Source organism: Electrona antarctica, assembly GCF_951216825.1.
Source record: "Electrona antarctica genome assembly, chromosome: 6".
Lineage (NCBI taxonomy): Eukaryota > Metazoa > Chordata > Actinopteri > Myctophiformes > Myctophidae > Electrona > Electrona antarctica.
This window is the reverse complement of record NC_136811.1, coordinates 24836064-24857898: the sequence shown is the minus strand read 5'-3', so window position 1 is coordinate 24857898 and position 21835 is coordinate 24836064. Positions and strand designations below refer to the sequence as shown.

The following is a 21835-nucleotide window of genomic DNA, read 5'->3' as shown; positions in this document are numbered from 1 at the left end:
GCGGAGAGCCAATTGTCTGTGGCTCATTCAGTTTTTTGTCTTTCTGTCTCATTACCCGGGCGTCACTGGCCAAGGACAGCCCAGACCACACACAGCACTACAGTAGAGTCAAAGGGCCTTTATTGAGGTTACTTGTCAATGGGAAGGAGGGTAGATGGGGAGCCAAATCAGCTTATCAATGGCTACAGTTTGTTTTGGTGACACATTTTTCTCTCTGTCTGTGAGACAATCAACAGTGACGCCCCCAGAGAATTTTGGCATTATTTGAATGCTGACCTTTTTAGCCACATTAAAGGGGCCCCACCATGAATTTAAAATCGGATGTATTAAATAAATGTTGCCCTGTAATACCTTTTTATACACACTGAAGCCTAAACAACCACTCAGATCATTCATTTTCATCTGCTCTCAGGATGCTCTTCCAAGGCATTTGGAAGTTGGGATAAGGGGGAACACTGCATTGGAGGTGTCCCTGTTTGTATATGTTGACAAGTAAAATAACCTGCATTGATTGTTTTATGCAGTAGTCTAAAAAAAACAATTATCACCTACTGGTTTAGTGATTTTATTATAGCAGATATCTAAGGTGGTGGTGATAATGATGATAAAATAAAGTCTTGTTAAATTCGCCAATTGTCCCAAACTGATATGTCTCATCACCCGTCACCGGGATCATCATCCCACATGTAAGCCCTTTGCAGATACAGTTGGAGGCCATCGATATTGTCCTTTTCTTTTTGCTGAGGTTTGCGTGATCTGCGCAAAAGGACAGTTAACCCATTTTGGGCGGGAACCCCTTTTGGTGTTTTAAACATTATGTTATAATTTAGCTATTGAAAAATATCAGATCTACAAGCTCATAGCGCGCCACCGAGTGGCGCGCTACGAGCTTGTAGGTCTGCTATTTTTGAAAAATCGTGAAAATATTTATTTCAGAAAACTGGAGGATTTAGAAGGATTTTTTAAAATTTTGAGGTCAGGCCTAAATGGGTCAAATGATAAGGGACAATATCGGTGGCACCCAACTGTAAGGTGGTGGTGATAATGATGATAAAATAAAGTCTTGTTAAATTCGCCAATTGTCCCAAACTGATATCTGATATCACCCGTCACCGGGATCATCATCCCACATGTAAGCCCTTTGCAGATGGGCTCATTTTAATGCTCACAAATGATATGATATATAGTAGGGCTCAACCGAGCCGTTTTGGTGTTTTTGTAACGAGGTACCAAATGGACCCGCTGTTTTCCACTCCCCGGCTGCCCCCGGCTCATATCATTCCTGCTACCATATATCATTTGTGAGCAATGTTGAGCATTAAAATGAGCTCATATGTCTCTGTAAAGGGCTTGTATGTCGTGAGATCCCTTTGCTGCATGTCGACATGTGCAGCTCGGGAGTTGGGGGGACAAGGCAAATTAATTTTATTATCATCACCACCTTCGCTATAAAGAAGGCCAAACCAATCGAGGTCCCTGTATAATGTATACTATAGTGTATAGCCTTCATTTTCTATTGAGTGATGTGCTTGGTGGAAACGATAGCGCCTGTCAAACACACCATATTTCTTTACTACCGTGTCACTCCCGACCAAGCTGAAGACAAAAAGTGATTAGCACAAACGTACACAGCGGAACGTCTCGTCGACCCACATAAATAAAGTCCATCCACTTGTTCTAATGTCCTCGTCCTTAGTTGGGATACTGTAGCCTAGAGACTTGTAGAGTTCTTCAACAGCCTAAAACAGAAGACACTAAAAACAACGGTGGTCGATCCATGCATACCAATGACTTAAAGGGTGGAGGCAAAGGGGGGAAGGACTATTAAAGTTTGTGGCACATACGTCACTCAAGGGAAGAATTTGAGTGGGCCCATTCAGACACGCTCATTCAGAAAATCACAGATTTCTCAATGAAGGTCTACATTGTGCGTGCGTGCGTGCGTGCGTGCGTGCGTGCGTGCGTGCGCAACCATAGTTCCATGTGACAGGGGGTCAAACTTGACCGAAAGTTGCACTATAGAGGTTATGCGCATGCATAAAGTGAGTGGCAAAGTGAGTTTAACATCGTTTAATGCAATCAGATACGACTGTTTGGATATATGGGCTGTAAAAGGCCAGAAAGTAGTCGGTAGGCGTTCCGGCATAACTTATGATTATGATGTCACACGCATACCCTCTATATGGTAGAAATAGGTCAACAATACAAATTATGCTAGTTTTGTGGATTCATTTATTTTTAATGCGTGGCCCCCAGTGACCCCAAAAGAAGAAGTCCAAAAATCTGAACTAACCCTTTAATACTCCAAACATAACAACTGCATGCCATTTGGCAGATTACATCATTGTGCAATAAGGCAGTTTGTTATGAAATAACTATGTTGTGTGCTAGCTGAGATGTTTTTTTTTACCCATTTGATTCATGCTTTTAACATTATTGTATCGGTTGGATATCACATCTTGTTTTCTACTTTGTGTAATGCACTACTGTATGTGCTTCATAAGTCAGTGGTTTGTTTTTGTTATGGTTTAAGCGAGCTCACTAAGAGATTCCAATCCATGACAATAATGTATTGAATTGAAGCAATATTACACAAGAGGGTGTGCTTTACCTTGATTATTGGCACGACAGTGATGCGGTCAGGAACATGATGAGTTGCGCAAGCATCACTGAAGGCATCAGCTGTCACAGGTCTCACCAATCAACACAGCTGAGCTGTGAATGCCGGCCCGGTGCAGTCAGTGGGAGGAGTACAGTTGGAGGCCATCGATATTGTCCTTTTCTTTTTGCTGAGGTTTGCGTGATCTGCGCAAAAGGACAGTTAACCCATTTTGGGCGGGAACCCCTTTTGGTGTTTTAAACATTGTTATAATTTAGCTATTGAAAAATAGCAGATCTACAAGCTCATAGCGCGCCACCGAGTGGCGCGCTATGAGCTTGTAGGTCTGCTATTTTTGAAAAATGGTGAAAATATTTATTTCAGAAAACTGGAGGATTTAGAAGGATTTTAAAAAAATTTGAGGTCAGGCCTAAATGGGTCAAATGATAAGGGACAATATCGGTGGCACCCAACTGTATATGCTCCGTCGTACAACCGCGTCGCGTGGCCAAAAACTGGCAGATTGGCTATTTTGGTTAATTAACAATATAATCCATTTCTGAATGGGGTACTGTTTTTGGTTTTCCCTCCAGTCAGGTGCGCAGCTGTGCCACCTGTCTGATCAGGTGTGGACTGCGGAGTGGTTTTATTAATGTGATTAGACCCAGGGATAGGTGTTCCATCATGCTGGTTTAAGCACAGGTAAAGAGAGCATATTGCAACCAAGCAGATTGCTTGGTCAGAACTAGATGTTGATTGTATTGTGTTGAATGATGAACAGAGTTGAAAGTGTATGATAGCTCAGTATGTGCATTTGTACACGTCCAATTGTGTGTGTGTGTGTGTGTGTGTGTGTGTGTGTGCGTGTGCGTGTGTGCTGCCTGAGGCTCTCAGTCTCTCCCTGGGGAATTACATCACAGAGCAGTTATCAAACCTGAGTCATCTGAGAGGCCTCTGCTCCCATCTTCTCTAAATGAGCACACCGTTAAAAGCCCTGAAAAACATCAAGAGAATGGCTGCTCTTTCTTTCTTTCTCTCCTTCTTTTCTTTCTTTCTCGCTCTCTCGCTCTCCCTCGCAATCACCTTTCATTCTGTCTTCTTTCTGTCTTGCCTCTCGTCTCTCTGTCGTTACCCTCTCTCATTTCAGTGTTTCCCTTTCTATTTCTCACCGTCCTTCAGCTCTCTCTCTCTCTCTCTCTCTCTCTCTCTCTCTCTCTCCTCTTCTCTTCTCTTCTCTTGTCTTCTCTTCTCTTCTCTTGTCTTCTCTCTCCTTTTCTCTCTCTCTCTCTCTCTCTCTCTCTCACACACTCACACTCACACACACTCTCTCTCACACTCACACACACACACACACACACACACACACACACACAGACACACACAGACACACTCCACAACGCTACCCCCTTCCCGCCTTCTCTCTTTTCTTTAATGTCCCCGTTTAAGAACATGGAGAACTGGAGTAGGTCACTTGAAACACATTACTCTGCAGTCATTTCTGTCCGGTCGACAGACGGCTTTCTCGTTCTTTCCACTCACAGTCGGGGTCGCCTCATCATGGCAAACCACTCCTAAACATTCTGTTCAGAACTACCAGCACTTTGCCAGAACCTGGAAAGTGTCAAATTAACTACTTATAAATCCCAGCATCCGTATTCTGTGGGAAACATTTGCAGGAAATAGCTGATATGCAAGCTCAGAATGTGGCTGATCCCTGTCAAGTGTTTTTAGTGTTTTTTACCAGCTGCTAAGCTGGTCATCGAATGCCTATGAAACTTAGACGACCATAGTAGTCCTACTGATGAGTGGGTTGCCAAGTCTGCTTATTTCCAGCCAAACTTGAATTGTTTTTTTTCCTCACAGTTGCTTGGCTGGTTTTTGGAGGTTGGTTAGCTTATTTCTGTCACGACAGTTGGCAACACTGGCAACCATAATGACGAGTACTTCTGATTGCTTATTGGCTGCCTTGTCTCCAGCAACAACCTATAACATCCCATAGTCTGCACGCCATGAAGAAGAGTCACAACATAATACTAGCCATGTGGAAATTGACGCCAGCAACCAGGCATGTGGAAAATAAACCACACGCATCAACGTGAACGGCATGACGACACGCATCGCAGACATTTGTAGTAGGCTAAGGCTACACTAGAGTCACCTGGACATATCCTGTTGTTGTTTTCACACACATTACACAGATATTTATTTCATAGCACAATTCTGGAGATATACGGCAGCAGCTGGTTATTAATTCATATTGTATGAATTCTTGTTTTCTTTTATTTTTTTATTTTTTTTATTATTTTTTTTAATTTTCCCATATCCCACCAAACCAATGAAATTCTTTATCAAAGAGCCTTTATAATAATGAAATCACAAGGTTGATCACAATTTCCTCAACTTCAAGATGACCCTGTATGGGAGCAGGAAGCCTGTCATGTTGCCTGGGGATTTCCCTTTGGCTATGTCACCATGACGTGTGTGTGTGTGTGTGTGTGTGTGTGTGTGTGTGTGTGTGTGTGTGTGTGTGTGTGTGTGTGTGTGTGTGTGTGTGTGTGTGTGTGTGTGTGTGTGTGTGTGTGTGTGTGTGTGTGTGTGTGTGTGTGTGTGTGTGTGTGTGTGTGTGTGTGTGTGTGTGTGTGTGTGTGTGTGTGTGTGTGTGTGTGTGTGTGTGTGTGTGTAAGGGGGTGGGAGAGACAGCTGTGCAGGCTAGATACTGTGTAGTTAACAGTAGGAATCATTCATAGTGCACATACTACTGGAGTGTGTCACCAGACAGTTTCTGACTCCTCCTTCCCACATTGTATAATTCTGAGTGTGAGTTACTTACAAATGGATAAATCAACACTGAGGATTTTACTGTGTACTTTGTTTGACCCTCATTTTCCACCTCTGTCACTCATTTTCCTCACACATAATTATGCACACTTGTGGGTCAGTGCTTGTCCACACACACACATAGCAAAGTTGGTATCATATGCCGCAAACGCACGCACACACACACACACACACACACACACACACACACTTTTTCTTGCCTAACCGGCACACAATTACTCTTCCTCCTTCTCATATCTCTTATTAATCTCTTTCAACTCCCCACCCCATGCTGTCGTCTTCTCTCACCCCTCCCCCGTACCAGACTCCCACACTGTTTCCTCCTAGAATAAATTGAGATGTCTCTCTACTTTTACCACTGTTTCGTTTTCCTCCTCCCTTCTTCTCTGGAACTCGGCTTATTCCAGGATTGCACCTTGCTCGCGTGCGTGCCTCCCCCTCCTCTCGCCCAGGTCTGTTTGCACAGTGCGCGCCGCTCTGTCCATTCAGAGGTAAAAGTGAAAGAAACAAAATGAAAGAAAAGAAACTCCTCCAAGGACACAACACAAGACGGCTTCTCCCAGACGGGGTGTGTCAGGGCTATTGTCTGTCCAGTGCCGTATTAAATATCGGAGTTAAAAAGAAGTGTGTGACTGTGTGTGTGTGTGGGGGGGGCGTGTGTATGCATGCATGTGTGTTGGTGGCGGGTAAATATCGTAGCTGTCGGGTGTTAACCTTATATGTCCAAAACTGTTTTTTTTTTTTAAATCTATAGCTATTTTCACTACTTTTGTATGATGATGCAGGGCATTAATTTAAAATCTAAAAAGTTGAAATATGGAGATGATACAAGGTTGCTGCCCGACAGCGACGATATGCTGAATTTTCCGTGTTTTTAGTTTCCTTTGGAGGAAGCATATATATTGCACGAAGCAGGATGGCAGGGTGGGGGTTCAAGTGCTTCAGGTTGGTTTCATTTTGTTTATTATGAGAATTGTTACTGCTGCCAGAGGATGAGATCTGAGCTCAGAGATCTGAGCTCGGAGAGAGAGAGAAAGAGAGAAATTGAAACAAGCCCTCACTTGAAACCTGAACATTTCAGAGGTTAGAAAAGTGGCAAAATGTCAGAGGAACCTTTTCTTTCACTCTAATTTGTTTAAGCTTTTCTTCTTCTTCTTTTTCTTCTGGCTTCTGCTCCTCCTCTTCCTCTTCCTCACTGCCCCACACCCTTCTCAAATGAACCCAGAAACAATCTGAAGCACAGAGCTTCTGCTCCTCCTCTTCCTCACTGCCCCACACCCTTCTGCTCCTCCTCTTCCTCACTGCCCCACACCCTTCTCAAATGAACCCAGAAACAATCTGAAGCACAGCTTCCAAGAGCTCCGGAAAACTTGGCTGTGTCTGTGCATGACTGTGCGTCTGTGTGTGTGCGTGTTTGCGCATGTGCGTGCGTGTGCGTGCGCGCGCGCGCGCGTGTGTGTGTGTGTGTGTGTGTGCGCCTGTGTGTGTGTGTGCGCCTGTGTATGCGCCTGTGTGTGTCTCTGTGTGTCTGTGTGCCTGGGTCTGTGTGGGAATGATTACATCAGCCTGCTGCAGCCTTATGATTGGTTGGTGAGCGTGTGGTTTGATTCAGTGTGCCTTGGAGTCCGTGGCTGAGGCTGTAACCCATTGTGAGCGAGACAGGCAGAGAGAGAGGGAGAGAGAGAGAGAGAGAGGGAGGGAAAGATAGTTGTCAGACACAACCGGCACTGAGAGCTCTGTACTGTACCTACTGCCATCTGATCGCTCATTGTCTATCTGTGGCTGTCCTGTGGTCTGTACACACAGTTTTAGGCTGTATCACAGAGCTTTCAGACAGTGTTTCGGGGATTCCATTAGGCTGAAAGAGTAGACTCTTGGTTATGTGACAGGTAGCACGACTGTCAGCTGTCTACATTCACGGGAATTGGATTTTATTTTAGTTTCGTTTGAGTTTTTCTTCAAAAGAAGAGAAGAAGAGAGTGGAACAAGGATTTGTGGCTGTGGGAGAGTGTGTGAGTGCGTTGGGGAGGTAGGCTCACTCCAACAAAATGCCTTCGTGTTCCCCGGACTGCTGCCTACTGCAGGCCGTGGAGGTAAGACTGCTCTCATTCTCTATCGCTATCTACTTCTCTATTGCTTTCTTTTGTCTTTCATGTCCAAGTTCATATCTGTCGTCATTGTTACATTTTGGATAATTTCTCTTCTGAAGGTCAAAGGGAATTTGTCTATTTCAAGATGTAAGAGTGAGGGTGAGCGCAAAAAAGGACCTGAATATGGGACAAGAAGTTAACCTTGCTTCTTGTGTTCTTGTGACCATTGTGGATGCGTTCACAGTTGTAGACTGGGATACTGTTCAACTGGCAGTGTAATGTTACTCAGGTAGGCTAGATCTGTGTGTAGGTTCACTACCAGGGGTTCCTGTATAGCTAGTAGGTAGGTACGTTGACCAGATCTGTGTGTAGGTTCACTACCAGGGGTTCTTGCATAGCTAGTAGGTAGGTACGTTGACCAACCTGCTCTAGATTCTTATGCAGACCATTCCTTGTATACTGCACATCTGGTGTAAGTTATTTGCTCTGGCACAGCCACATTGCGAGGACTAGTTGATTGGCTGGTGATTTGTCAATCTATTGAGACTTGAGTACGTTTGGCCCAAACCATAACCGCACAGCGATCAACGTTATATAGATAGAAATAACTATTTCCTGGGTCATCCTGTTGAAGGGGCGTATAATATAACTGAGGACTCAACAGTTAGCTATCCTGAATACTTCATAGTGGTGTGTGCGTGTGCGTGTGCATGTGTGTGTGTGTGTGTGTGTGTGTGTTTACGTGTCCTCATGTATGCATCTACAGTAGAGGGAGAATGGAAACAGGTGAAACAGGGTCTACTACAACTCCATTATCTGTGGGTGTTGTCATACATTTTCATATTAAGCTTTAATTGGAAGTGTGGTGATTAGCCATGTAGACAGTTACTGTATGCACCATGTTCACATCAGGAGATGCTTGTAACACACAGTCACACAGTATATTTCTTAAGCTATATGTTGCACTTAAAGAACTCCTTGTCTGTGATTTCTAACACCACAATTGCTACATTGTGTTGAATGTATGTTCTTTTCTATTGTGTGCTATAATTACAGGCCTGTCTATGCTGTAGTATATATGGGTTGCTATATGATAAATGCCATGCTAGCCTTTGAAGATAATTGCTGACTATACCCACCCATTGGGCTGTGTTTTGGAAAATGCTATATCTTAAATGATTTCTTTCACAGTTTGGCTGTAGGGTTCCACTGTAAGTCCATCTTTAAAGGACTTTTTCTTTTCCCCTATCCTTTCCGATCGATACAGTCTCATAATCTCGCTGTCTCCCTGCTGTGTGTGTGTGTGTGTGTGTGTTCCTCAAATGATGAGTCACTTTTATCCATTATCCACGCTTAAAATGAGCATCTTTTTCATTTGTGCACAGATTGTGAAGATCTTCAGTGAAGACGGCATGGGTAAAGTTGTGGAGATCCCAGCAGACATGACTGTCAGGGACCTGTGCCAGCTCCTAGTCTATAAAAGCCATTGTGTGGACGACAACAGTTGGACACTTGTTGAGCACCACCCGCTGCTAGGGTTAGGTAAGTGGCAAATACCCACGCAACACTTTGAGAGTGTTCAAATGTAACCCAATACATTACACTCTCGGAGTTACAAATGGATGAATTGACACCAAAGATTCTACTGTGTATACCCAAAAGGAGAAACGCAAAAAAAGAACACATACATGCACAGAAACACATACATGTACTGTACATGTACTGTACATGTACTGTACATGTACCCACACTCATATATACAAACACCCATGCGTACTTACAGTACGTGCATGCTATTGTTGCGGTGCCTGCGGATGGATGGGCTGAGACATTCAGGACACATGCCAACAAGGCATTCCCACATGCTTTGACAAATAATAGGGGCAAATGTCACAGAGGCATGTAGTCATCAAGTATGTGGGCATGTACAGTATGCATACACATTATGGACAGTACACAATATTCACATAGGCACACACATTCACATATAGTACGCGTAAACTGTTAATACTTTTAGCGCCATTGCCGAAAACCTTTTGTCAATTGAAGCCTAATTTTGATACTAACACTTAACGCCATTGCCGAAGCCCTTCGGCAATTGTGCTTTTATAGTGCGTTCGATTGCTTGAGCCAAAATGCTACTCACGTTAGGTTAGCTAGCTGTGTTGTTAGCACAGCACTGGATCGCCCATCTTAGATCGGCATCGCCATAATAATCCATTCTATCCATTTCTTTCAATCGCCTGTATCTCCTATTCCTTGTCCCAGATGGCCGGCCCAACTCTGTGTAAATTCCTAACTTAGGACTACTGCTAGTGAAGCGGAAATGGCGGCTTTTCAAAATAAGAGCTCAAATTAAAAAAATGCTTTTCAATAAATGATAGCGCTGAAAGGGTTAAGCATCATGATCAAGCAAATCACAATGATGTTGGCTTAGGAGTAATATGCTTGAAAATAGAGGCAGAGCAAATGTGCTTATATGTGTGTCATTATAATGTCCTGTACTTTAGTGTGTGTGTGTGTGTGTGTGTGTGTGTGTGTGTGTGTGTGTGTGTGTGTGTGTGTGTGTGTGTGTGTGTGTGTGTGTGTGTGTGTGTGTGTGTGTGTGTGTGTGTGTGTGTGTGTGTGTGTGTGTGTCATACACATGTATATCTAACTATAATGTTGGTGAAATGACAATTCTTGCAGAATACAGAGCATACATGCTTTTCTTTGTAGCAGAGAAAGCTTGTTCTTCAGACCGATGACGTTATTGATCTGCTAACTTAACTGGTGCATGAACGAACAGACAGTGATCAGTGGAATATGAGCACTGATTAACCACTTTAACATTGACGTCCGATTTTGGGACATTTGGTCATTGTAGGTGAAAAAATACATTGCAAATAGAATCATTTGTTAGCTTGTAGATTGGCAATATAAAAAAGGTTAAGTGTTCCTGCTTTTATTTGACACAAAAGGAGGTATGCTTAATTTGTGAGACCACTATACCAAACAATAAGTTGGAGAGGGAGGGAAATAATGACGGTCAGTGTGGGTGTGATAATGAAATGGGAAGGCAGCATAAAGGAACAGATGAAGATGAAGTCAGGGAACAGAAAGTAACACACGAGGGAGATGGAGGATGAGACGGATTGAAAGCTGTAACAAAATCTCTGCTGACCTCTAGTCTCCTCGGTATCACAGAAGGTGTAATGTTATTGATCCGCTAGTGTAATTGACACGTCAGAGAGAGGGGAGAAGGTGATGGAGATGATTGATGAAAATTTTAAAAGGCTATCTGTTATGTTAGAGGCTCTTTGTTCAGCAGCGGCCAGCGCCACTGACATCACCTAACCCAAAATAGAAGCTCTCATTGCAGCATAAAGACAATGCCCGGTCCAGACCTGGAGGTTGTAATAGGCCTAATGTGATGCAAAAGTGTTAGAATGGCTGTGAGTGGATGTGGAGAAGGCGAATAATATTCTGTTCTGTCCAGAGCATTCCATTTGGTTAGAATGGTTTTAAATGGTGCAACTGCCAATTACTTTGAATGAAGCAGAATCACAATTCTATTTCAATTGAGCCAAACACTTTTTGTAAGAATCTAGTATGTCAAATTGAGTATGACGTCCTTATTGCAACATTTTGTCTGAATATTGTCAGGGTATTGTTTCAGATACAGCATTATAGACTCTAGTATAGTAATATAATACAAAAGAAGTAATATTGTCAGGGTATTGTTTCAGATACAGCATTATAGACTCTAGTATAGTAATATAATACAAAAGAAGTAAAACAAAATCAATGCTATAATATACTGTATGGGCACATCTTGAAAATGTCTTTGCACACAATGTACCAGTGGCTCAGGATTTGGAGCGGCCGCTTGGCAATCGAAAGATTCCTGGTTCAATTTCTGGCTCCTGTTGGCTTTGTTTCAAATTGTTGTTGAGCAAGACAATTAACCGCTAACTGCTTCCGATGGATGAGCAGGTTGGTAACTTGCACGGTTGCCTTTGCCGTCAGTGTGTGCATACAATGCATAATAATAATAATAATTATAATAATAATATCAGGGATTTATATAGCGCTTTTCTTTATTCCACTTTATTAGGAAATAGATAAAGGAGTAAAAGATAATCATTAAAAACAATAAAACACAAAGTTTAAATCAAAGTCAACTCGGCAATGCTATTATGAACAGGTGGGTTTTCAGGTCGGTTTTGAAGGTAGGGAGGCAGTAAAGTGCTTTGGGGAAAGTTATATAAATGCACCATTTACAATGTGGCACTGAAATAATAAAAATGGCAGCGTTCCATTCAAGAGAGATTATAGTTTAAAAAAAGAAGATAATAATTGGCTCTTTTTTATATAAGAGAGTGCCTTGGATTTCTATCAGGGTGACTTCGTATTAAACTTGGCAGTATAACAGGAGGTTTGGAAAACTGTGGCTAGCTGAACTTTAGAAAACTCAACCTCCCCCTTAGGAGAGTGCGATTATAAAGCACTTATGGAAGACAAGTTGGGTCTGTGCTCATGTCTGTACATTTTAACAGATGTGGGAGAGAAGGGGGCGTTGCTTAGTGGCTTTTCATAGAAACATGTCCAGTGGTACTGTAAAACACAAAAAGTGTGAAATGGGGAAAAATGTGAAAAAGCTGTTTTTGCTACCTACTGTATAAAGTACACTAGGTTTCATTCGACCTTGATATCCGGAGGAAACCTTGTATGTCCATAACTGGTATTTTTTTCAGGAAATGTCTCAAATGTACTTAATATTAAGCTCTTGTCACAAACTCTTTTCATAAATGTTAAAATAGTTCTACATCTACAGACACTGGCATACCAGGAAGTATAAAATGAATTCATGAAAAACATAAAGCATGAAATATTGAGATGCAAGGTTTCTACCCGACAGCAACGATATGTCTTACAAAGAATTTTCACTGTTAAATGGTAAATGGTGCATTTATATAGTGTCTTTATCCAAGGCGCTTTACATAAATTGTGCATTACATTCAGACACGCATTCATACACTGATGGCAGCGGAAACCATGCAAGGCACCAACCAGCACATCAGGAGCAATTAGGGGTTCACTGTCTTGCCCAAGGACACTTGGACACTAACTCTGGGGGAGCCCGGGTTCAAACTGGCAACCTTGCGGTTACCATCCAGCCACTCTACCCCTGAGCCACTGCCGCCCCTGTTGTTAAGAATTATTTTGCTAAACCCACAAAGGAGCCCTGATTTGGTCAGATGTAGTTTCAACTTGTGGGAACTTGTAGGAAAGTAAATCGCACTTCTCAATGGACGGCTCCCAAATCACTTAGTTAATATTTCATCATCCGTCATGATCTGATTACATTTCTCATCGCCTTTGCCAACATGATGCTGCCAAGTGCAGTTGAACCCATTCACCGTCAATGACATCATTTTTGGCCGAGAGCAACTCCGTTATAATATAATTGTTGTGGCACACCTGTACTCAAATGGCATCTGCTGGTCTCGGATCATTTATTTTTATATTTACTTTACAAGTCTCTATTTGCTCTTGTGTGTGTGTGCGTGCGTGCGCTCGTGTAAGTAAGAACAGGCATTTGCATGTCTATGTTTACATATCTGTTTACTTTGAAACACATGCTTGCTTGGTAGAATGTGTGCTTACAGTATGTGCATGGTGTGTGTGCTTGATATGTGCATGGATATGTTGCAAATTTGCATTTGGTGAATGATGTATATTCTGTGCATGTGGGTGGATGGATGTCCAGAATAGAAGATTCAGAGAAACCAGAACAACACCGTGTTTGAATAAAGAAGCCTATTCCCATTGATAGCTGCCTGCTCTCAGCATTGCCTTTGAATGGGGTGAGATCGCTGTTTGAGATAAGTGACATTGACCCCATTTTTGTCAGCCGGCGGAAGGTTAACGAGACCATGGGACAGTTAGCCGGTGATGCCAGGGTGAGTCATGGTCACGCATGACAATGAATCATCTGAGAGAGGCGACGGGATGAAAGAGAGAGACAGAGAAAACTGGGAGTCGTGACAATGATAGGATTGATTTATATTTTGTTTGCCGGGTCTTGCGCAGCGAAACTAGCTGATCTACAAGATCACAATGTGTCACATTGCGACGGGGTGTGAGCGTGTTGATCGGTTATATTTGCTGCGGAGATTGGTGCACAACAAAGTATAAATCAGACCGATGAAGTTGAGATAATGAGGTGAGATATAGTACTTTAACCCATTCAGGCCTGACGTCGAAATTTAAAAAAAAAAAAAGTTTTCTAAATCATGACAATTTTCGGAAAGATTTGAGGCACATTTTAACGATTTTTCAAAAATAGCAGACCTACAAGTTCATAGCGCGCCACTCGGTGGCGCGCTATGAGCTTGTAGATCTGCTATTTTTCAATAGCTAAATTATAACATAATGTTTAAAACGCTAACGCTAACGTGACATGGATGCGTTCCAGGTATCAATGGATTAATGTCAGCTTTATCTGAAGTTTATATTGCATCTCAAGCTGCTCGCTCTCACGTCAGAATAAAAAGCGGTATCGGCCCACACAAGACGTGCAGATAATTACAAAATGCACATCTGATTTAGAGAGACGACTCTCACCAAAGATGACTAGAATTACACTTTGTGCGTCACAGAGAATACCAATCATCCATCAGTCCATAACGGTATGTAGATGCCTGTTGAGTCATTTTTCCTTTGATTCTCAAAGACTGAAACCTTTTTAATGGAGTCTACTTGAATGTACTAAATCTACTAATGTCCACTGTAACAGACTCCATTTGATGTCCCTCTGCCATGTGTGGTGGCCAATGGTAGCTGGTGTGTTGAACACATTGCATTTAAGGTTAGATTTAATCTCATCTCTGACTCTGACCATCCTATTTCAGTGCACTTGTTGATTCTACAATGATATAGCTGAAATATCTACATTATTCAGTCACAATCCGTGTGAAATGCAGTTTCAGCTTCACCCAGCTGATGGCTGGGTAGAACTGTCCTGCTCAGGGGCACTTCAACATGTATACTTGAGTGGGCCGGGAGGCAACCGAGTGACCTTCTGATTACCAGAGCTATAGTCGCCTTATACTTATAACCCATTGTCTTACTGGTCCCATTCACTAACACTGCTCAGTGATATAACATTGCATAGTTTCTAGTGGCCCTGCCTACAGTATGTGGAGATCTGGTTTCAAGTGAGTGGTAATGACTCATTTGCTTACAGTAGAATGTCAGGCTAGTTTCACTTTGAGCTTCAAACATACAGGATGTGAGTGCTGGGGATGGGAATGTTTCTTATGTATATTGACACACATCATAGTATGGCTGGGAAGTTAACTGAAAATATATCAAAACTGACATTTAGAATCAATAACCGACTTAATATTCTTGATATAGCTCACATAGGTTAATAAAAAAACAATTCAAAGCATTTCTTTAATTTCTTATATTATTAACGAGTTGACATGAAACGATTCTGTAGAGAGGAGTCCTTATGCACACCTACTGGGACAGGTGCATAGGAGCATGCAATCAGTGCAACTGATCAGGCTACTGAGCTAGCCCAATAAGCTACTGTTAAGTGAAGTCAGTGTGCGCTTTGCGGGACTTCCATTTTTCTCATATTTTTCAAAATAAAAAAATAGAGCTTGCAGATCTGCTAATGTTGATACTTTGTGTGACTCTTTCATAGGTGTGTGTGTGTGTGTGTGTGTGTGTGTGTGTGTGTGTGTGTGTGTGTGTGTGTGTGTGTGTGTGTGTGTGTGTGTGTGTGTGTGTGTGTGTGTGTGTGTGTGTGTGTGTGTGTGTGTGTGTGTGTGTGTGTGTGTGTGTGTGTGTGTGTGTGTCACCAGTTACACTTGGTGGTGAACAAAAGGTACTTCCGTGCTCAGACATACATATAGAGACAGACATACATAGATTACATACAGACACACATTGCTGCATGTAGGAATGGTTAGCACCACTCAAAAAGTAGGGAAGAAAAGTCATTTATTTTCTCTTCCTTCTCTCTCTCTCTGTGTCCCTCTCTGTCTCTGTCCCTCTCTGTCCCTCTCTCTCTCTCTCTCTCTCTCTCTCTCTCTCTCTCTCTCTCTCTCTCTCTCTCTCTCTCTCTCTCTCTCTCTCTCTCTCTCTCAGAGCGATGTCTAGAAGACCATGAGCTGGTGGTTCAGGTCCAAGCCTCCATGAGCAGTGACAGCAGACTCCTCTTCAGAAAAAATTATGCCAAATATGAATTCTTCAAAAATCCCCTGGTATTTGCTTGATTGTTTTTATTCATTTTAGCATGCTATTGTCTCTCACAAACTCATAATGTCACCTGCTTGTGTCCTTCTAATATGAATCAGCACTGTTGCGTTGCGTTTCTTGTCATGTCATAACGGGCGAACCTTCTGTGACAATAGGAGAATTTGGTGAAAGACTAAGTGAAGTGATTTACTGTTATAGGAGGGGAAAAGGAGGGGACCAAGTATATAGATCCCTGGGGGACCACAGCCAATGAACTACATAGGTTTTAAGTGGTTAAACTGTCTACAAGCAAAGCATTTTTATACAATTTGATAGGTTTGCTTTGATGGTGTTGGTGTGGTAAACCACATGAAAAAGTTGCATCTTGTTCCAGCATCACAACAACAGTATTTGCAGTTTTACTTAGACATGTGTGTGTTTTCAATGAATCATTGACAATATTATTCCTGCGACAGCAAAATTATAGATTGTGTTTTATTGGGATTTAATTTCTTCAAAAGCAAATGGCAGATCTCGGCAGATCCCTTTTTACCCATTAAGACCTGAGGCCGATTCTTCAAATGTCTTCTACATCAGTAGTTCTCACACTTTCAAGATTTAAAAGAAATGTTCAAAAATAGATAGTCACGGTGTGGCACGAGCTTGTATATCTGCTATATTTGAATAGCCAAACGCTATAATCTAAAATTACACACTCCCACGAGTCCCACACCATTCTCGGTTTTAATGGGTTAAATGTTGGGGAAGACATTTTGTACTGTGTAAAACTTCTGACAGTTTTATGTGGTGTCAGTTCGATCGAATGATGACTGGTCTTTAGAAGGAGGGGTTTAACAGTACAGTGAGGATATAATTTGCTTAGGGATGAAAAAAAAGGAATGTTCCTTGTCAAAATGTCTCTATGTCTATGTTCATTTTCTTTATTGTTGTGAAATATTGCACTTTAGTGTCTTCATAACTGTGCGTGCTTCTTTTGTCAGTGAGTTATTGCAGATATCTTTATGCTCTTTCTTTCCATCTGTCATTCTCTCCCTCTCTCTTCCTCCCTCCCTCTCTTTCTTGCGCACATTCTCGCTGTCTCTCTCACCAGACATTTTTCCCGGAGCACATGGTTGCATGGTGCCAAGAAACCAATGGTACGATTCCACCACCTCAGCTCCTACAGGTACACAGAGAACCCACACGCAGCATGTGAGCATGCACAACTTGCACACCTAAGCACGCTTTTGCACCCACCTACATCACTTATACAGTCATTCCACCTCAATGCTAATTTACACGTCGTCGCATGATTGTGTCGCTGTCAGAATTTCAGTTATTTCCAGTGAGCCACACGGTCAAACAAGTATAAATTAGTCCTGGAAGCGAGCATGCGGCACATTGTCTATCATCACGCTAACATACTTCACTTTTGACCCTTAGACGACAGTATGTCTCGTCAGGCCTGGAGTAATAACTACCGTTGATCCTCTGTTGACACATAACTGTCTCGGCGCACGCACCGCAGGCCTGACTTGTATGACAAGTGGAATTAAGCAATCACAAACAGAACATACAGTGCCCTACCTGTCTACTGTATGTTAGCACAGTACAAATTCATACATGTGTGTCACGCTAACGTCTCGCCTCGTACACTGCCTTGGGGCTTGCAGAGATCGTGCAAGAGATATGAAAAATTAAGACTGGGAGGCAATCAGACAACCTGTGTGTGTGTGTGTGTGTGTGTGGGTGTGTGGGTGTGGGGGGGTGTGTGTGTGTGAAGAAAGGATTCATGGGATTTTGAAGAGCTTGAGAGGTTTACACACAGTGTCTTTCTGTCACATCATGTACATACAGTAATGGAGCTGTCAGAGTGAAAAACTATCTGAGCGGTGCTGTGTGTGACCAATAGGTCTTACCTAGAAAAAAAACACACACATACACACACTCACTCACTGTTGGGAGTGCTTGGCACCGCTCAAAAATACAATGGCCACTCCAATTAATTTCCATGGTTTGACAGGACAGTCTTGTTTGATGGGGGGAAGGGGGGTACACAGCCATCAAACAAACAAGACTGTCTTGTCAAACCATGTGCCTTCCATTGGATATGAATTGGAGCGGCCATTAAACACGGACAAGACACCAGACAGGCACAAGACAGGTGTCTTGAATGTGTGAATGCAGCCTGATGAACTCTCTGTGGATGCAAAATGACAAGTTATAATACCTTGACAAACAGGTCTTGCATATCTGCATCTGACAAGAAAATGGGGGACTGCGGTGATGCAATGGAAATGAACACTAAGATGTGTGACATTTCCCGAAATGTAACCACATGAACCCTGCCATATGAACCCTGCCATATGAACCCTGCCACATGAACCCTGCCATATGAACCCTGCCATATGCGGTGAATATTCGACAAAAATAGCAAATCAGCACTCCGGTCTGTCTGATTAGTAAGTGGTTTAAGATGCCTTCAGTTTCCTAGTGAGCTGTTTTTGTGACACATGAAACCCATAATGCTCCAAAAGTGGCCAAAAATGTCCCGTCCTCCAACCATGTCACATGGGACATTATTCAAGACTTTCAACTCCTGGGAATTGTTTTAATGCTCCCAGCAGAGATCAGCACCATGACACATGTATTCCATGGGCGGATTATTAAGGGTGAGAGAGATCTTGTACGTGTACTGTATCTTGGGTTGCACCCGTGGCGTCAGTGTATTTAACCTGTTGTACAGGGTGTCCTGGGTCTTTCAACATATAGTTGCTGTCGGGCAGGAAACTCTTATCTCCATTTCCAAACTGTTTGTGTTTTCTTTTTATAACTTAATGCCCTACTTGATCACACTACAGCGTCACACAAAAGTAGCACATCTACAAGCTCGAAATGTGCCACCAAGTGACACATTTTGAGCTTCTCGATCTGCTACTTTTGCTATTTTTTTAATTTAATCGAGAAAGTAACAGTTTTGCGACATATGAGATTTCCACCTGACAGACTATATTATATTATCTCTCATGTCACCTGATTATTGTTGACAGGTCCCTAGCTCACAGTGTGTCCCAGTATGGATGATTGCTCTCGGTCTTGGTACTTGGCACGACAAAGTATAAATAATCAGGCTTGAGGCTCTTGCCGTTTCCTTTGTGAGGGTTGTGATGGCCCTGTTATTGTGTGTGTGGCATGTACACAGTAGCCTGTGAACTCTGTAGGGCACCTTGATGAGCATACACCACACACTAGCCGCCCGGCCTGTGGCATTATCAACCAAGTTCTTATATTCTGCTCCACATCCAGTAAGGAGAAGTAAGTTAAGAGGGTGGAGGACAATCTGGTGAATCTAGCACTAGCCCTGCTTTGTCTTCTCTCACCAGCCACTCCTTATTAATTGCCTGGAATGATTCCAGGCACTTTCACACTGCATTTATGTCGCTGAATGATTTAGTGTTTCCCCTACCATAGCCTTGGGGGCCCCCGCTCCCCCTAAGGCAATTTTAGTCTTAGTACCATAGTACCAAATGACAATAGAATCTAAACGTACTTTTAACATAGATCAGGTCTAGAAGACCATACTCTTTCATTAAAGAAACGCAATGTGTTTGTTATTTATATAATGTACAGTATGAGCTTTCGGACCACTGAATTACCAGCCACTGTTTTATTAAATTTAAGATGGGGAATCCATTTGAATCTTTCCAAAACGAGTGCAAGATACAAGCTCAATGTGTCACATTGTGAGGTTACTTTTGTTATGACAAATTGTTTCAATGTGACTTTGAATTGCTATCCAATTGCTACCATGTTTCCTATATCAGTTTGGATCTTCCTGTACAGTTGGGTGCCACCGATATTGTCCCTTATCATTTGACCCATTTAGGCCTGACCTCAATTAAAAAAATCCTTCTAAATCCTCCAGTTTTCTGAAATAAATATTTTCACGATTTTTCAAAAATAGCAGGCCTACAAGCTCGTAGCGCGCCACTCGGTGGCGCGCTATGAGCTTGTAGATCTGCTATTTTTCAATAGCTAAATTATAACAATGTTTAAAACACCAAAAGGGGTTCCCGCCCAAAATGTGTTAACTGTCCTTTTGCACAGATCACGCAAACCTCAGCAAAAAGAAAAGGACAATATCGATGGCCTCCAACTGTATCTATTTTGGGTCTTACAAGAGATTGACATTTAGATTAAGATTAAATAATAAATCACCCGTAACAAAAGTACAAGATGCTAAAATGACCAACCTATCTTTTCTCCCTTCTGGTACCTCTCTCTTTGCATTGGCTCCTCCCTTCTCTCCTCTCAGAACTTCCTATCCTCCAGTGGCTGTCCAGAGATCCAAGGGTATCTGTATGTGAAGGAGGTGGGCAGGAAGTCATGGAAGAAGCTCTACATGTTCCTACGAAGATCAGGGCTTTACTGCTCTACAAAAGGAACTTCAAAGGTGACTTCTTTATACATCTATATTGTGTTTTAATCACAAATTAATATACCTCAGTGTCAAAAACTGTTTAATGAGCTCCTATAATTATTCTGTGTTTCTTTGATGTAAGGTTCTGACATATACTATTTCTTTTTTTCAGGAGCCAAGGCATCTCCAGTTACTTGCAGACATAGAGGACAGTAACATCTTCACTGTCGTCACAGGCAAGAAACAGCACAGTGCACCCACAGAATACGGATTCTGTATCAAGGTACGATTCCGACATATTTCACTAGATGAGGCTGGTTCTTAACGACATTAGATACATACTGTATGCCTCATGTGTGCTGAATTAAAAGCACGTCACCAGACATATACAATGGGACAGTGTGCTGAAATTCTTGTTCATTGCAACATAATTTTACAACACAGACCAGCGACCATTTTCCTCATATTGTTCTCTAATTATGTAACTGGTATTACATTGTACCCCCAAATTCAATTAGTTTTAGCTTACTGTCCCATGCGTAGACCACAGACTTTTGACAGTACAGTAACATAATGCACCTTGAATGCTATGTTATTATACAATTTATTTTATCCCAGTCTATACAGTCTTGTGGGTAAGCGCTTTTGTTGTTGTTGTTTATTGTTTTAGTGTTTAAATGTTGTTGTTAGTCAGTACTAGTCAAGCCCCCAGAACGGCTGGCCAACGTTGAAGCCGCCGAGCCTACTGGTCTAATTTGGAACTGCAGGCGAAATTGGACTTTCTGTTTGGATGTATGTGTATGGGCTGTCAAGGCCAGAAAGTAGTTTTTTGCCACTCAGTAACATATGATGATGATGTTGCAAGCATACCCTCTATTGTTGTCGTTCTGACGGGCTGCTATTATGTTGATTGACAGCCCAACAAAGGTGTTGCAGAGCTGAAGGAGCTGAGAATGTTGTGTGCTGAGGATGAGCAGAGCAGGACCTGCTGGATGACCACCTTCCGTCTCTTCAAGGTACAGCGTGGTCCATCTCAATGCCACACCTTCAGCACAGTGGAAACACACTAACTTCTCTGGTGTAATGAAACTCATTAAGTACTGGAACGCATATGTGTTGCCTTAGCTTTTACCATTGTAACCGTTATTTTAAACTTTACCTGTTGAAAAATAGCAGATCCACAAGCTCGAGTACCGTGCGACGAGCTTGTGGATCTGCTTTTTTAGAAAAATCGTGAAAACGGGTGCAAATCTTTGAATATATATTCTTTCACAGTGAATGTTTTTAACTCAAATCTTTGCTTCTGGGGGGTCCCTGGAATAAATTATTTTGAGATGGGTTCTGCGGCCAAATACATATCATTTTGGGGGTCCTTGATATGAAAGTATTTCAGTAAACTGAAAAATGATTTAGAAGACATTTGTAGAATCGGGTCCTCAGGTCTTAATGGGTTAACCACTTGAACCCTAGCATACCTATGTTGCGAAAAATAAATAATAGCTGATTTACTAGCTGAAAATGTGTCACGTTGCTACTTGTAGGTCGGCTATTTTTGACAGAGAGGTTTGATGAAGAGGGGTAAACATTCAGTGGTCCAAACATAGACCCCTAATGGTCTTGTTTGGGACACAACCTTTAGCTTTTTGAGTGCCT

The 21835-nt window shown here is 42.2% G+C and overlaps 1 protein-coding gene across 5 annotated transcripts in view; it reads left to right on the top strand.

The window, feature by feature from the left end:
* The window catches only part of LOC306924832 (growth factor receptor-bound protein 10-like), a 111225-nt gene that overhangs the window by 83811 nt on the left and 5579 nt on the right, over positions 1-21835 (top strand). For all 5 annotated transcript variants that reach the window (XM_079503492.1, XM_079503493.1, XM_079503490.1 and 2 more), the window contains exons 6-11: positions 8913-9069; positions 15673-15788; positions 16874-16948; positions 20078-20215; positions 20355-20465; positions 21100-21198. In XM_079503492.1, coding sequence (XP_079359618.1) covers positions 8913-9069; positions 15673-15788; positions 16874-16948; positions 20078-20215; positions 20355-20465; positions 21100-21198 — 696 coding nt within the window. The remainder of the gene's footprint in view (positions 1-8912; positions 9070-15672; positions 15789-16873; positions 16949-20077; positions 20216-20354; positions 20466-21099; positions 21199-21835) is intronic.